Source organism: Armigeres subalbatus, chromosome 1 (assembly GCF_024139115.2).
Source record: "Armigeres subalbatus isolate Guangzhou_Male chromosome 1, GZ_Asu_2, whole genome shotgun sequence".
NCBI classification, from domain to species: Eukaryota; Metazoa; Arthropoda; class Insecta; order Diptera; family Culicidae; genus Armigeres; species Armigeres subalbatus.
The window spans coordinates 89569438-89587620 of record NC_085139.1 but is presented as its reverse complement, the minus strand read 5'-3'; the positions used below and the strand labels follow the sequence as shown (position 1 = coordinate 89587620).

Genomic DNA, 18183 nt, shown 5'->3' with positions numbered 1-18183 from the left:
AATTGTTCTGTAGCATACCAACTGCCGTTTTGGCAATTCTGAGGTCAATCGAGCAATCAGAACCAATTTCCAGATCGAATGAGTGACGGAGGTGTATTTTCCTATACATTTTGGCTGAAATCCCCATACAAACTTCAAATCAAATGCGCCAGCTTATGCAACAAGCGATTGAGCTGAAATTTCCAGAGATTGATTTTCTCACCCAAAGACACAATTCTGGGGGGTGCCCCGTGGAATTGGACAACATTTTTTTCTTCCCATACTAATCTGGGCCAGTCTAGTGTAGCCAACTACGCTACGGGACCACGCATCGAGTTTGTTTTTATTAATCTCTATTTTAGAAAAATAACAAAGGTTCCAAACCCTCGTTGCTCAAATGGTCACTGTTGAGGCCTGATACAAAAAGTTTTTATGAGAACCCCTTTTCCATATTTTAGATTACTTAGTTTGAGTCGTTTTTTGTCGGAGTCGTTTTGAATTTGCTGCAGTTTCATTATCAGTAGTGTTAAAGTCATGGTACATGGCACCCAACAAAAGAGGTTCTAAAAGTATGTTCAAATACTTAATCATCAATCGCGAGAGTCAGTCTTAATATAATTATGTTGATGTACTTATGGTATAGGAAATGTGATGTAACCAATTATAATGAAAAACATAACATATTACATTACCTTTCGATGAAAATTTAACGCCCAAATTTTTGAAAATGATCTAGTGAATGCACTCGAAGCTGAATCAAATGGCTGGAATGGGTCATAGTTCAGAATTGTACAACAAACAATAAACAAAAATGTTCAACCTACAATTAACAAATAGATATTTTAAAAGCTTGATAGAAGAAAACGCCGAAAATAATCTTTGTGTGCCTATTACGGCATTCTATTGCATAATCTCCAAACAAGATTCTGTAGGTAATGTTCCAAAAACATTTCGTGAACTTCTAGTCATATAAAGTCATTGATCGATCCTCTCGGCATCATATAGTACGTAGGTGCCGATGGTCTTAATTAATCGTTACTCGATACTCCATAACCACACTCAGAATCAAAAGGAAAACAATGTTGTTGTCAATGGCAATGTTTCAGTTTTACATTCGCTGCTTTTGATGTTTATAAAACAATTTTATCAGGAAATATTCTGGTTGATGTTTGGGGTATTTTAGCATTAGCATTAGCATTGAGAATTTTGAAACAAATTCGTAGGTGATACAAGCCTGGACTATTGTATGGGAGTAGCATCACTTCAATCCGTTACCACAGATATTGATTGGAGACTTATCACTCTTGTAGAGTAAATAGAGCGTTATAAAACTAGAAATGTTCAAGAAAATTATTTAGCTCTTTTTAGTGGAATGTTTTCACTGTCATAAGACGAGATGAGTACAATTCCATACAATTCCACCACCACTGTCTCGTACTTGACTAGACTTAGTTGACCAAGTCGAATCAAGTACGAGACACTGAAGACGACCTTACAATTGAGGTCGAAATACGTATATGTAAAAGTAATACGAGGTGGTGAAATTAAATGGAATTGTATTAAACTCGTCTTATGACAGTAAAAATGTTACTCGAATCAACGCCCCAATAGTCGAGATTTGTTCTAACGTTTTGGTAGAACGTGAAACACAGAAAGAACTGAGAAAAAATGCAAGGTAGAAAGGGGACAAGCCAGGAGTTGAACCCACGACCTTCTGCTTATAAAGCAGAAGCGGTAGTTACTTTAATAAAGATATAAAAAAATCCAAGTTTTGAGGAGCTCTCTCGTTAGTTTTTACCATGAAGCACTTCGATGGATGTTCAGTAGATTTTTTCAAAAGCTCCACTACAAAAACTTGGTAAATTGTATGGTATACTAGACAAAGACATGTCTTGACATCAAGTTGATAGTAGTTGAACTTTTTATAAAACTTTGCTGGAATTCCAAAATGATTGATTCATCTTGGCAAACAACTAAAAATCGGTGAAATAAATGGAGTAGGTGTAGCTTCCCTCAGCATTTGAGACTTGTTAGGGGAAGTGTTCCGTTTTCCATCTCACTTTACATATATTCATCTCATCGCGAAACAAAGAAATTCCGCACCAATTTCGTCGCTTCTTTTTGCTAGCATGCATACTCACTGCTGAAAAAATCACAAAAATAATCTTCTTCTTTTTATTGGCGTTACATCCCCACACTGGGACAGAGCCGCCTCGCAGCTTAGTGTACATTAAGCACTTCCACAGTTATTAACTGCGAGGTTTCTAAGCCAAGTTACCATTTTTGCATTCGTATATCATATGGCTAACACGATGATACTTTTATGCCCAGGGAAGTCGAGACAATTTCCAATCCGAAAATTGCCTAGACCGGCACCGGGAATCGAACCCAGCCACCCTCAGCATGGTCTTGCTTTCTAGCCGCGCGTCTTACCGCACGGCTAAGGAGGGCCCCCACAAAAATAATAAACAAACAAAATACCTTCTCATTGCTTTGTAATCCGTGAGACCAATATCGGAGCTATGAGATGAAGGCCAGGAGCAGTAACCCTATGTCACTTCTTCACAAAAACGAACATTTTTTTTTTGGATATTTTTCTATGGGACCATGGGACCAAAGAGTGAATACGAATTCTTACTCCCTAAGTATACTTGAAAGCCGATGGAGGTTTCTCGATGTCCATGAAAATACCTTTCCTTTTTTTAACAGAATTAGAAGCATTTCTAGAAGCTCCCTTGATTGTTTGAAAAAAAAATTATAAGTTTAAATTAAAAATTAAGTTCCAGAAAGATAATGCCTACAAGTTTTCAATTCCGTCAGTAGTTTTGGAGGTCTATTGCGACTCCAAGGAGACCGTTAGTATTCCCGATGGTGGATGAGGGCACCAGAAAGTTTTAACATTAATTGGAGCCAATTTTTTCAAGATGTGAGTAATGCTGAATTATGATAACTTTTCAGGAGTTCTGCGCATTTACTTAAATTATCTTTGTGTACAACCAAAATTACCTACGATTTAATACAAATCCTTAATGTTCTGGTCCTAGAAGAGATAAGGCTTCTAGTAACTTAGGAAAACAAGTCCTTCAAGGATTCATACATGCAGAGATTTGCACATGCTTCTGATAATTGAAAAACCCATTTTTCATACCTGTAATTTTTCGGGAAATGATCTAGAAATCTGGAAAGTCAAGGAGTTTTATTCTCAAATGTGAGACGACACTCTGTTACGGAGCAACGATTGCTCATAACCTTTGTTTGGTATGCATCTGAGCAAAGCTGTTCACTAACAAGCGTAGGATGCTATGATTGAATTAGATCAATGCTCGTCCGCTTCACTCACGCTTCCAATGCCTGCTCTGGAGTTTAGCAAAGGGTGGTGGTTTGCTGCAATTCAAAAACTTAATAACAATGTTTGAAGCTTCTGGCTTGCTTGAAGATCCAATAAGGTTGCAGATAGGATCAAATGGAATTAAAATTGAAAAGTTGAAAAGATCAATCCATTCTATACCCATGACATTGAATACCAGAGCAAATGTAATACAACATTTGTGTTGTCCTTGAGCACTGGTACTCACCAACGAGACCTAAAGGTGCACCAGATTGCATTCACAGCGTCTATTCCTCTTGGCTGCTTGACTCTTGGTTTCTTGATCATCTTCCAGGTTGATTCCAAGTGAAGAGAACTCTATTGGTAGTGGTTGTCAGGAATTTCCTTTCACTTATTTGTGTCGCCGTATTTACCAATATGTTCAGGAGCCTTGACTTCGGCCTCCATCGAATGATGCTGAGACTTACCGCTTTTCTTCTCCGAAACTGCAGGAAACTGATGCTTTTGAGTTTGATGGTTGCTCGATCATCGCGGTGTCCGCTTTCAGGTTGACTAAATCGTTGGAACACGGTCAATGAGCGTTTGGAGAGTTATAGATTTTTTCTCCATTTCACCTACAATACGGGAAAGAAGCCGGGCACCCGATTTCTACGTAACGAGGAGCTTCAATCCGCTTTCAAATATCAGACACATGAATTGGTCGTTGTGACATCTCTACAAATCGTTATTTTGTAGAAACTTGAACCACATTAGGAGGGGGGGGTTGATTATCTGGTAGATTACACAATTTTTATAAGATGTTTCGCTGATGATGATTTTGATTGTCTTTTGTTCTAAGTGACGTCTGTTTCTCTGTTTCTGTCGTCTATGGAAAATTGATGATTGTGAACCAAAAACTTGAGTAGCGTGATGGTGACAGCAAACTGCACAACTTCAGTAAGCTTCGGAAAAATGCTATTGACATATCTTGGGGATGGATTGTCCAGTTTCCTGAGGAGTTGATAAACCTTGGCAGCATCGTTCAACTTTCTGGCGCCCACTCTCATAAAGCTCCGTGTATCGGAAAAACCACTTTTCAAACGTAATACCGTTGTCCGGATCGAATGTAAATTTACTAATGTTGGTTGCTAGAACTTGTAGAATCTGGTCAGTGTTTGCTGGAACTGGAGAAACCCGGTCCGTAAGAAGTTGCGTAATTTGAGGGAAGCTCATTTCACCCTCTTCCTCCCTTTAAAATTCTACATAATATTTAAAAAAATATGAAAAAATGAAAATTCAGTAATTTTTGTTCCTCCGTGTTTTGTTCGTATACCTTTGAAGAGTGAAATACTTGTAGTTTAGTATTTTTCCATAGCTATCTTAATACAATACGAGGTCATATTGGTATATGATACTTTCAAAAAGGCTTCTCTAACTTTTACACGGAAAATAAAAAATAGGCCAAAAAATTAGAAAAAAAAAACAATTTATTTCAGCAATGAATGGAAATTTGCAACCTGTAACATGTTGATAATTCAAAAATAAATAAATAGATTTAAGAAATTTCTTTAATAGGGGGAATGACGGATTATGCTCAAATTTGGCCTAAACATTCTTTGTATATCAAAGAATATTGTGGCCAAATTTCATAAAATTCGGTCGAAAAAAAACCCCCTGCCAATAATAGAACAAAACCTGCCAAAGCCGTCTTTTCCCATATATGAAAAATGAAATTCTTAAAATTCTAAATGTGAAATTGATGAATTTGCGAATTAAAAGTTTTAATTGGCCAAAACGTAATTTTGAGCGAAGTAAAAAAAATACTCTTAGAAGGTTCCATTTAAGTAGCCTCTTTTGTAAATGTAATTGATATAAATATAATATAAGCCGGGTATATATGTATCAACGCTGTCGACAATCAGGCAGGAATGAAAAAGAAGCATGTTATTAATAAAAGAACAAATACCCTTATTAGGAGGTTTTAGTTTGGTTTAAACAAAGAACAATAACAATTAAAAACTTCATATTTCAGACATATTTCTGACATGATTTCTGGAAATAAAAACATAGAATCTTCAAATTGTCATTTTTTTCATCGTACATCAACGCTTTCCCGAATCGAATTGTTCAATGTGGTTCTTCTAATCAAAACACTTGCAAGTGTGAATTAATTTCTTGTGCCTAATGGCATTCAGCGAGTGTGAAAAATATTGACGAGGTGTGGAAATGCACGTAAGCAAATCCAAATCGCGAAAGTTCAGCACTTGCTTTTAAATTGTTTGTGATTACTATCACACTCCTAAGTAGGTGTGTATTTATCAAATCACCACTTACTGATATAACCATGTGAAGGCCATTAGGATTTGAAGTTTTTTGCTTTCCACGTTCTCGTAAAAGCACATTATACGTAAAGGCAACATGTTCACTCCACAAACAAAGTTATCATAGGAGGTTGTATGTGTGTATCTGTGTTTGTGTTTGTTTGTCTGTGTGTATGTGTGTATGTGTGTGTATTTGTCTGTGTGTGTTTGTTTGTGTATATGTCTGTGTGTGCGTATTTGTCTGTATGTATGTTTATCTTTGTGTGTGTATTTGTCTGTGTGTGTGTTTCAATCATCCGATTTTCTCGCAACAAACAAAATGTCTATTAAGTTTACCCAAATGTGGGTAGGGGGTATATCTATCTAACAGCGCTATTTTAGACTTTTATTATTTGAAATTTACCTTTAATATTGAACCAGCAACGCATCGTACATCATGATAGAAGATAATATGCTCAATAGGGTGGCTCAAAAAACACTTTTTCAAATTTTTTGATGGGCCGCCCTCTTATTCGGTTCTATTTGATGCCCTGATGCTCTGGACAAAATTTCAGCCAAATCGGTCAACGTTTGAGCGGTGCTAAAGTCGTTGGAAGTTTATATGGAAAAATGTATGCAGAAATATCCAAAAACAGTAATTTGCAGTTAGACGGTACAATTTACGATCAAGAACCATGATACTCATTCAGTTCTTGGAGAATTAAATACAGAATGTTATGCTGAAAACCGCGAAAAGATTAGAGTTTTTTAGGCAAAGATATTAGTATTTTACTGGAGTGTTGAAGGGGTGAATTTATTTCTTTTCAATGGTAAAAGAAACGAAATTTGCTCAAACCCCACTTCAGAGAAATGCTAATAACTTAGCCGGGCAAACTCTAATCTTCTCGCGGTTTTCTGCATAGCATTCTGTATTAAATTCTTCAAGATCTGAGTGAGTATCATAGTTCTTCATCGTAAGTTGTGCCGTCCAACTGCAATTCACTGTTTTGGGATATTTCTGCATATAAACTTCCAACGAGTTTAGCACCGCCCAAACGTTGACCGATTTGGCTGAAATTTTGTCCAGAGCATCAGGGCATCAAATAGAACCGAATAAGAGGGCGGCCCATCAAAAAATTGAAAAAAAAAATTTCCCATACTAATTTGAGCCACCCTAATGCTCAACCAACTATTTTATTAGATTAATGCTCCTGAGCTCCTGAGCGAATCGGAATCATGGAAGCAATTCGCTACTGCGATGCGTACCATCCACACGATCCATTTTTGTCGAATAAAATTGAATTTCATGAACATTTAAATAGAATATGTGCATATTCTACTACCTCCTTCTGGACGACTGCAGACGAAAGTCTATTTCGCGCCTTTTTTTCGTCGGCCGAACGTAATGAAATTTCATTTCTCCCCACTTTTGCTGCCGAGACACATCCAGTATCGCTTTCCATCGCCCACTTCGTTCATAATATTGAATTTTGTTCATCGTCATCGTCGGTCTCCTTCCCCAGCCTGTCCAGACCAGAGTCCCCTGGCTGCACGAAGAAGACGCTAAAAAGAGTCCACCGGTGCTCAGCGCATGCAGGCCAACTTTTGGCGGGACTGTACTTTTGTTGTGTTCCCTTCCAGAGACCGGAGCGCGCGCTTATTTCGCAGCAGCAGCAGCACCGTCTCCGCCGTCGAATACCATTTTTTATGTTTACCTAACCTAACATACTGGAGGGTCTTGTGTTTCCATTCCGTTGTCGTCATCCTCCCTCTCCGGCGGGCAGAGTACTGGCCCAGGAAGAGAGAATGGGACCGCAAATGCAATGTTCTTTCAAGGTGGGTAAACCCGTTGGTGGAGGTGTTATGGTAGTTCAGTTTGTAAAAAATCTTCAAAAAATTATGTTGCAGGCCATGTTATTCACAAACATCGTCACGTGTAATAAAAATGGTAAATGATCCCATTCATACAAGCAAAAATTTGTTTGTAAACAAAACGTATCCCGCAACATAAAGATGGCCGTCGAGTCGCTCTCGACATTCTGCCTTCACCCTATGTTTATTATATTATACGCGCCCTGGAGTTCTTTTTCCTGCCTTGCTTTGTTGCGCCTGCCGGTTCCCATGGAGTTTATGCTCGGTGTTGTGTTGCGTGAAAGGGGCGACGAACGATGACGACGGGACTGTACTTTTCCGCCACTTCTCTGGTCATCAACCACCCCTCGCAGCGGCCGCATGGTTTCTCTCGATGATTATTTGTAGTCACTTTACTTTCAGTGTTCATTCATTGCGGTGATAAGAGTGTGTATGTTTGTAATGCTTTCTCGTTTACTCCCTTGCGAGAGGTTCTATATTTTGGAAAAATCTGCTACGCACACTTTCAATGTTCCGTGAGTTCCATGATCTAGGGTGGTTCTATAATCAATTAATCATTGAATAAATTTGCATCATATGTGGTGTGAGTGATAGACCATTTAACTACTCGATCATGTTGGATGGAACATGGAAGCAATCTTTTATCAGTTGAACAAATGAATGTTTTGTTTTTGTTCATTTGTCACGTGAGTCGAATGGGAGACAGTGCCGTACTGATAGAAAGCATAATGATAATGATGAGTCTATGCATAGAAAGAAACAGCTGAATCTGAATTTCTGGCGTGCATTGATGATGTTTCTTCGTAGAATTGTCTATAATAGCCGAATGATCCCAAGTAAGCCAAAAGTTCCTTTAAAAGTACGTTTTTGCTTAATTAGCTCAGTCAAGCAGTTTTTAGTTACTTGGGATAATAACAGATTTTTTAATTACTTGGGATGTCTGTTCGGTCAGTTGACTAAATCTTATTCTATCTGTTGGGTCAGTTGGATCAGTTGACCCTAGTCGGTCCATTGATTAGTTTACCCCTTATTCATTTGACTTATTGTATTCCTGATCTACGGGCTATTTGTATCCTAGCTGCCTCTTCTCCATTAAAATAATTTAAGCCCGTAGTTTTAGCTATACTGCTGACGATTAAGATACAATATTTGAATTTTGAAAGCGATCCGAGTAAACTTTTGACATTGCAGTGAAATGTATGAGATTTGAACATTTCTGATGATCAATTTTAAATATTGTTAGAAATACGGAAATTTTCTTGAAATCTAAAAGTGTCTTGTTAAAAAATTAAAGACTCGATTTGTTAATCTTAATTTTACGTAAAACAACCTCGTTATTTTAAGCAATCGAAAAGAAATCGAAAATTGTCAGTTAATTTTGGCGTTCCGGTGTGGTTTATCCCTCCATCAGTCAATCACTTATGCTCAGCTCATATTGATCTTTCTTTTTCTGCTTCCTTTTTCCAGGACACCACACCCATCATGGACCTGTACGTGTCGGACTCGATGCAGGACATGCTGGACATCGACATCAAATCAGAGGTGGCCACCGTCGTCGGCGGTGTGAACGAGTTCAGTTCCCTCATGAACTTCGACCTGCCCTCGCTGGAGCTGGATTCCAATTCGAATGATGCGGCTAGTGGATGGGGCGCTGGTGCCCCCACCAAGTGGCCCTCGAGTGATATCTACGCCGATGTGGGAGCCTGCGTGAACCCCAACTCCGTGATGCCGGTGATAACATCCGTCCAGACGTCGCTGCTGAAAAGTCCCAAGCAGAACGTGAACCTCAACGCCACGGTCAGTGCGCTGAACGATCCGACGTTACCTAGTCCTAAAGAACGAAAGAGTCACCTCACCTTCTCGCCCAACACCATCAAGGTCCCTATGGTGGTCCAACAGGAGGTGAAAAAATCCGCCATCGTTACTGGGTTGACCCAGCTTCAGCGAATAAACGGTATCGATCAGGTCAGAAAAGATCTTTCGAGTCAGATGCTGAAGGATGAAGGTAACAAGATCATCATTCGGAATCATCCACCACCAAATGGCGCATCGAGTCCAGGTTCCGGTTTAGGTATGGGATTGGGCAAGGGGAATACCATCAAGCTAGCAGCAGGAATTGGAGGGCTAACTTTTGCCAATGGTGTACAATTTAAAAATCTCAAAAATGTCCAGAAAATCACTGCGCTAAATGGAACCAACGGTTTAAATGGACTGAAACGCGCGTCCAGCCCTGCGCGCCATCTCAGCGCAACCACTACTATCCAACAAGGCCAGACTCAAATCATTAATATTAACGGGACTACCACGAAAACCTTCAACCGGAATTTCATACCTCAAAATGGAGGTAAACCAACAAACATGATGCAGATGACGAATGGTACTACTAACACCGTAACAACCGTTACGCAAAAGACGAAAAACTCTAAACATCAGGGAGACAGTGGCTTCCCCAAGCCGGCTTATTCGTACTCGTGTCTGATAGCGATGGCACTGAAAAATTCGTATACCGGATCCTTACCGGTGTCAGAGATCTATAGCTTTATGTGCGAACACTTCCCCTACTTCAAGACGGCTCCGAACGGTTGGAAGAATTCCGTTCGGCACAATCTGTCGCTGAACAAGTGCTTCGAAAAGATCGAAAAACCAGTAACGAACGGTGGCCAACGGAAGGGTTGCCTATGGGCGATGAACCCGGCCAAGATAACCAAAATGGACGAGGAGGTGCAAAAGTGGTCCCGCAAGGATCCGATGGCTATACGGAGGGCGATGGTGCATCCGGAGCATCTGCCGATGTTAGAACGGGGCGAGATGAAACATGGACCGACCGGCGAAAGCGACGAGGGCGAGAATGACGACGCCGACACGGAGGACCATTCGGACATCGAGGCGGTGGACGGGGAGGAGGACGACGTGGACGCCGAGGAGGAGATTGAGATCGAACAGGAGGGGGACAGTTTTCTGATTAATACACCGGAATCGATGGAGGATCCCGAGGGAGACGATGTGGATGTGGACTTTGATATGGAGGTGAGTTAAAAAATATCCTAACCAAGAATTAGTATTTATTGGGGATAGCGTAGTAATTTACGTCTGCTCATAATTTATTGAATCTGTCTTTGAAAAAATGCAATATTCAATTTACTAATCAATAATATAAATTTTGTAAATACATAATATGGGAAAAATTTCTTGCTTTCTTCTTCTTGGAACAATTTTCACTTAAAAAAGGATTTGCCATGCAAAAATCATTTCCAGTAGAAATTGAGAAGATTTAACCTGAAATATAAAAAAAATCCCTTGGAAATGCAACAGAATTTCAATTGGGAATTAAGAAGAATTTCTCCTGCATAATAAGAATTTTCCGTGGAAATTTCCCATAGAGTTTTCCAAAGAAATTCCAAATAATATCGAATAGAAATTCGTATTTCTCAAAGACACCGAAAAAAAACCGATGAAAATTGCTAAAAAATCCATTAAAATACCAAAAACTTGTATTACGGAATAGATACGCTTCTCCCCAAGCTCCGTCATAAAAAGTGGTTCTAAATTGACTTGCTGCTGTTTAGCCCTTTTACGCAAATTGGACACATAACACAAGACGAAAGCAACAGTGTTGTGTACATGCTTCCAGCTGGAGAAATTGTCTACCCGAATAAGCGAAGAGCTGAACACCGTGCGGTGTACCAATAAGTGCGGCCGAAGTTCTGTAGCAGTCGGTGCGCGTATTGAAGGGGTTTCAGGCCATTTCGTTCGTGGGCACCATATGAAGTCTGGCCCAGTAAACCATCTGCTTTTCGGTGAAAAATCTGGAACTCCATTCCACTTTGTTCCATCATCCGCTGCATTTAGTCTTATAGGAACCCATCGCCATTCTTCTTGTTCGGATGGTTCAAGAATTTCGTTTATACGAAACGCAACAAGTTGCGAATAGCTGCGGTGGTCCGAATTTATCCAGTGTAGCCCGTCTCGGGAATCTGTCCAAAACACCCTTTGTGTTATACGGAGCGATAGCGAAGACGATAAAGCCTGTGCAAGCCTTGCACCTAGAACTGCTTCTTGGAGTTCTAGCCGAGGTATTGAGAGGAACTTTTGTGGAGCCACTCTAGCTTTGGAGGCTACAGTTGAGCACTTCACGGATCCGTTATATTCGAATCGAAGAAAGGCTACTGCACAAACCCATTCTCGCTTGCATCGACAAACGTGTTGAGTTGGATATCGGTGCAGCTGTTTAGATCTATTGAAGAGCTGTAGCAGCGCGGAATGCGAACAGTTTCTACGTTGAGTAGTACCTTTGTCCATAACTGCCACTTCCTATATATATCGTCAGGAACACATTCGTCCCACTGAACCGAAGAATTTCTCGTTTGGTAGGTGGGCGTTGCCCTGTTAGCTGCAGTGCGTTATAACTGTTCCATCCTACTTTGAACATAAACTCGTCCGTCATCGTACACCACCTCATTGCGAGCACTTTCTCTATGGCGATTTCAGATGCAATATCCATATCCTTCTCCGCCATATCTCCTTCCTGTAGCGCTATTTGAACTGCAGCATCTCACACCAGTCTTATCTTTCCCGGTTTGTTGGGGTTCATAACCGGAAATATTGGTAGATATCAGATGCGCGGATGCGGTTGTTCAATCTCTTCTGGTGTCAGTTTTCTAGCATATCCCTTGGGAAAGTTAATCAACAATTTTTGCTTTTAATATTTCTGCCAAGTTAGAGTCTCTCTTCTTTCGCTTCTGCAGTTGCTGATGTCGGAGAAAAGCTTTCGCTTGATTGTTTGGTAGATGGATGTCATCGTGTTGCCAAAGTACACCGACCTCATAGCGGTTGTCAAGAAGCGACGTGAGCGGAAAACGTTTGTTGTAATTTTGACCCACAGCGACTTCCAAATTTACAATTAGGGAACTGCTCTCGTTGCGTTCTGTGCCTCCGGTCCAGCGAAGGCATAACGGTAGAACGTCTCCATCCAGCTCTAACTCATCTGTCAACTTCTCATCTAAGTAAGAGTGTAAGCTCCGATCCTTCATCGAAAAAAGCATACGTTTGAACGAGTTGATTTTTGCCGTATAGAGTCACAGGGAGATAGCGGAACAATACGGAGCTGGAACTTGTTCCATGCACGTGACAATCATGCTTACGCATACTGTATCTTGGTTGCACAGATTGAGATGCAGGATAATATTTATTTCAGCAGCTGCGACTCTCCTTCCATTGTGGAGCAACTCGTGGTGCTTTAGTGAACACACATCTTTCCCGCATGGCTTCGTTCTGCATATTCCTTCCAGTGTCCAGTGTCTCGTACTGCGGCCCATCGAGATTCTCTAGAGAGCATATTAGGCACGCTTCGGGCTTCACTGACGATTGCGATCGATTCGCCACTGAAACTGATGTTTCAGAATGTGCATTCAAAAAGGCATTTCCTTTCTTGCCACCACGCGCATCGCTACGAAATGGTTCCGCATCAAATATAGCCGGCGGAAACGCGATCGTGCTAGCTGCTTCTGTTGGTCGTAACCCGACTAGAAGAGCATAACAGAAACTAAACACAATATTAACATATTGTGATATTTATAACTTATTTTGTTACAATTTTGTTCTTAGTGGTCATTATCTTTCAAATGTTTTAACATGATTTTTTAATTGCCTACTGTTGGACAATTCGGTGTTAAGCATTTTTTAAATCATATTATGATAAAATCCTGTTACAACATTTGAAAGATAATGGCCACTAAGAACAAAATTGTATCAAAATAAGTTATAAATATCACAATATGTTAATATCGTATTTAGTTTCTGTTATGCTCTTCTAGTCGGGCTTTGTTTCCAGTAGTGTGATTTTGGATAGAAATTTTGATATTTTAACAACATCCTGCACCACGTTTCTAACAAATTTTGTTATAAAAATTTAGTATAACATAATAACATAGGTTGATATAATTTTGATATGACCTTCTAGTCGGGAAACCCAAGATATAAAGGCGGTCAAATTAACCATCGGAAGAGCTAGCCTATAGCGCGCCCAATCCAATTTTATTGAGGGCGGTAACTTGGCTACGAGTTAATTAAGCAATGAAATATTGTACAAATATTCCTCCAACACACATGCGTCCCTGTCGCACAGAAGTTTCGGACGCTAACCGCAAATTCTACTATGCTTTCGATCTTGTTCTCCCTCATTGCAGGCAAACTGTTGATTTTGGAGATCAGGGAGTGCACAATCAACTCTGGTTGGTACATTCAAAGTTAATTGCCTACATGTCGGGTATTAAGCCACCCGGAGTGGAAATTAATCACAGTACCATCCCTGATTTTGGCAACACCCGTTTTTGTCTACCCCGATTTTGGCAACACCCGTTTTTTTTCTTCCATTTTCTTCCCGATTTTGGCAACAACCTCGAAAATATTTTTTTGTTACTTTTAAGAGCTAAAATCTTTTATAATTATGTAATAAGATAAACAAAACCAAAAGTGAATGTCATTAAGATTTATATGCGTACTATGGGCTCTGTACGAATAGTGGGCACTTTCGCTGAATTAATGAACCACCACTTATATTACCGCTCATTGCAAACAATGTCTGTTGAAACTTTTCTGCTCTTTTTATTCACGTTTTCCATGTCCCTATTCACACTACCCTAATCTAACCAGCCCACCGTAGAATGTCGTATTTTTTGGCATCTCACTGATTTTGTCGTCGATAAGCTGACTAACACCGTTGTACATAGTACAACACCTATTAAGCGAAGCCCGCTGTTTACATCACAATGCAACCAATACTGCATGAGTGATCCAGGAACAAGCAACCCCCGTAGGTTTAATTGCTAGTGATTGGCACATTCGATTTTTTAAATGCGCTGTCTAACCATCAAGTCGTTTTGCTCATTACGCGCCACTTTTCTGGTATCAGCCGAGAAACCGTAATTTTATCATTTTATCCGTCTATCTGCTGAATTCCCGTATATAAAATAAGCAACAATTTTATTTCAAAGAGTCTTATTTTTTTAAATTAGGCAAATTTGTCTAGCGATTAATATGGCTTTTCCATTTTTCTGATGTGTCAATTGCATAACGAGCGTTTTGATTCCAGCATGTTTTCCAACAGTTCAATAGTAATGGTAAGAGTTTGGTAACATGTAATCGTAAGGCTCTCGAGCAGGCATTACTTAAATCAGATCATGAGAAAAAATCGGGTAAATCTAAGCCTACTTGATGCTCTGCCGTGGGGCAAGTTATGAGCTTCCTAAGATCTTTGAAATTGAAAGTTCTATGATTCATCATTTATTGATCTTCAACGCTGACCAATGGAAGCTGATTGAGTGAAGCGAATCACTTGGTAAGACAACAATGAGAGAAGTTCCGGTGCGCTGATAGAAGAAGTCATTCAAGCATTTTAAAAATGAAGATCTCCATGAGTCTGGAACTCCAGTACACTGAATGGGAGGCGTTGATACTTTCTCTTGACTATCTTATCACCTTGAAAGAAGGGTGAATAAAGGAGAACACATGATGTGGTTTGATTGTTTGGTTTCATTGTACTAGAGCAAGCGGGGTACGAATGAGAAAATCATAGCTTACATGGATACCTCACCACGGCCTGGCTTGTTAGACGGTGTTGCTCATTGTTTATCACAGCAACGATCGCTCCCCTACTCATTGTTTGACATCCATCTGAGTGAGGCAGTTCACTCATTGGCCATGGATGTAGCATAGATTGCAATAGATCAATACTCACAATGCTCACTCACACTTCCAATGCCTGCTCTCGTGCGTTCTGTTTGTGATGGCGAAGTATCAGAAGTGTTCTGCTGTACGTTACCAGTCACGCAGTCTACGGAAGGTCCGTAAATCGTCTTCCACCTGATCGATCCACGATCGCTACACACCTCGCCTTCTTGTGTCGAATCGTTGTAGAGAACCATTTTTATTCCAAGTGCCCGTTGGTCCTCCACAAGCATTGTCCAGATCTCGTACGTACGCTTTCCTGCCACGTTGCGTATCCGAATTTATCTGCTGATATCGTTATCGGAGGTCAAGTGAGCCCAAGTACACGAATTCTTCAACCACTTTGATTTTGTCGAATAGCCGTTGTCTTCTCTTGAGCCTACTTCGTCTTCAACGTGTTAATTACTAGCATTGAGAACTGGAGTGCGATGAGCTGCAGCGAGCACCAGTAGGTTGTCTGCTATCGAGTATGAGTGGCATGCCGCAAATGGTCTTCCAGCTTCCACTTGGCCACACTACCACTTGTAGTGCGAGGTGCACATAGTCCGCATGGATCAATCATTGCCGCCTGAAATATTCCTGGGTTGAGTGCTAGGAGACCGACTACTCTTAATCACACCGACCACAAGAAAGTTTGCCTTCATTAAAAGCCATTACATAAGAATCCGAAATTTGTAGCACATTTAGTCATCTTGTATCCGTCGGATCGCTATTTGATTTATATATACAGAATTATGATGAAATCAAGCGTTTTTGGTGGACTAAAATTTAAATGAGATGTTAGATTGATGTCAGCACTTCAATGGACTATAGAAACGTTTTTTTATTACTACATTTTTTTGTAAGGACATGGCCGACGCTATTGTTAATTTTAAATATTATTTATTATTAAATTTGTACTATGAAATTGACTAATAAGTTACATTATGTTTTGATTACCATTCTTGAGATTGTTTCAATTTTGTTTGAGCTACAATCTCCGAGTTACGAATAATATCGCAAAAATGACAATTGGGTTGTTTAGGGGTATATATGTTTTTACATATTCTAAATCTGCACAAAAAACTGAGCATAACCCCAATTTTTCAGAATTTTTGGAGCCCCGGAACTATTTTTAATTTGCATTTTAAATTTATATGGGACTTAAAATTTGTTCTTATGCTGCATGGGCCAACTGTCATTCTATGAATGTTAGTGTCATTCTATCGATTTAAATGGCTTTTTGTTTGCTGTACACAAATGTAAATTTAGGTTTACAAACAAAATAAAAATATGTTGGAGATCAGAAAAGCAAGCTCTTTATATTAAACAATGAAAAACCTAATATTTTTCTTTGCTAAACAACCCAATTATGATGCAGGTGCATCACTTAAACACACTACACATACTTTGTAGTATATATTCTCAGTATTTAGCTTCAATCATACAAACAAAAAAATTGAAATTTTGTTTGAAATTTTTTTCCCGTTTTTGGCAACACCCCATTTTGGCAACATTAAAATCCGGTCGTGTTGCCAAAATCGGGAAGGAATTGTACTATGTCTGAAACTCGATTATGCATATGTACAACATGTGATAGATTTAATTCGGAAAAGGTATTGGAGGGTAACCGCCCCTTCGGTGGGCTTTGATCCCACGACCCCAGTACGCTAGACAGGTGCTTTTCCCTGCTAATATGGAACGAGATTTTTTTTTATGAAATCAGCGTATTTTACTTAACATTTGTTTCCCTACCGTACTAAGGACACTAGATCATAAGTTTTAATAATCACTATTAACTAATAGATGTAAGCTAATCTAACTCTAGGTATAAGGAAAATAATAGTATAATTTTATGATTCGCGTGCTCAACATTGTCTTGCAACCAATATCGCTCTACACTGTTTGTATTTCAACATCATGCGCTTCATCCTTTTCATAACATCTCGCTGACAATTCAGCTTCCAAGTAAATCTCGGGAACTTTTTCAAATCGGCGTATGTAACATTTTGATCAAGCTGAGAAAATGAGCTTGGAAGTTTTCAGATTTTATTTTTATTCCTATTTAGAAACTAATCATTTTTATTGCAATTGAATTCACCTCAACGATACATTTTGAAAAGTTTCATCGTTACTGACCCTGAAATCTGCACCACTCTGCACTGCGTGTGAACATTTCAGTTATTTTGATAAAAATATATTGATAAGAAAATTATTTTGAGCTTTTTAGTGGAATGTTTTCACCTGTCATAAGACGAGTTTAAACAATCCCATTGAATTCCACCACTTAATTGTATCCTGACAGATACGTATTTCGACCTCAACAGTAAGGCCGTCTTCAGTGTCTCGTAACTCGTACTTCAGTGTCTCGTAGTGTCTCGTAAGTCGAGTCAAGTACGAGACACTGAAGACGGCCTTACTGTTGAGGTCGAAATACGTATCTGTCAGGATACAATTAAGTGGTGGAATTCAATGGGATTGTTTAAACTCGTCTTATGACAGGTAGAAATATATGTTACAACGTTCTGCAACAGATAAATCACATACGTCGCTTTGATACGTCAGCATGACCGAGGTCATGCTACTTTCGTCGAAATGTTACGCTGCTCCGTACGCTGCATTGTTGATACGTCGAAATGTTGCGTCAAGTTGAAACGTTTCACGCACATGCGACAAAAAAATTGCAACACTTACAACACGACGTAACAACATTTGCTGCAGAAAAACAACGTAAAATGTTTTTCTTAACGAAAATCAGAATATTCAAGCAACATGCTTAATTTTGAAATCAGTGATGAAAAGGTACAAGCAGACGCACGTTTTAAACTATTTAGTTGTTCGAAAAAACTTTTTAAAGTACATTTTCTGCTTAGCGGTGTATGTGCAATATTTTCAACAATGATGTTACACCGTTTTGTAAAAATTGATTTACATTTTTTAAAAACACATTTTCATGTAGCTTTGAAGATATACACATTTTTAGATGAATTTGATGCCATATGCTGTTGAAAACAGGTTTGT

At 39.4% G+C, this 18183-nt stretch overlaps 1 protein-coding gene across 5 annotated transcripts in view; it reads left to right on the top strand.

Moving 5' to 3' along the window:
* LOC134228155 (uncharacterized) overlaps positions 1-18183 on the top strand; it is a 69912-nt gene that overhangs the window by 45458 nt on the left and 6271 nt on the right. For all 5 annotated transcript variants that reach the window (XM_062709939.1, XM_062709961.1, XM_062709954.1 and 2 more), the window contains exon 3: positions 8926-10485. In XM_062709939.1, coding sequence (XP_062565923.1) covers positions 8926-10485 — 1560 coding nt within the window. The remainder of the gene's footprint in view (positions 1-8925; positions 10486-18183) is intronic.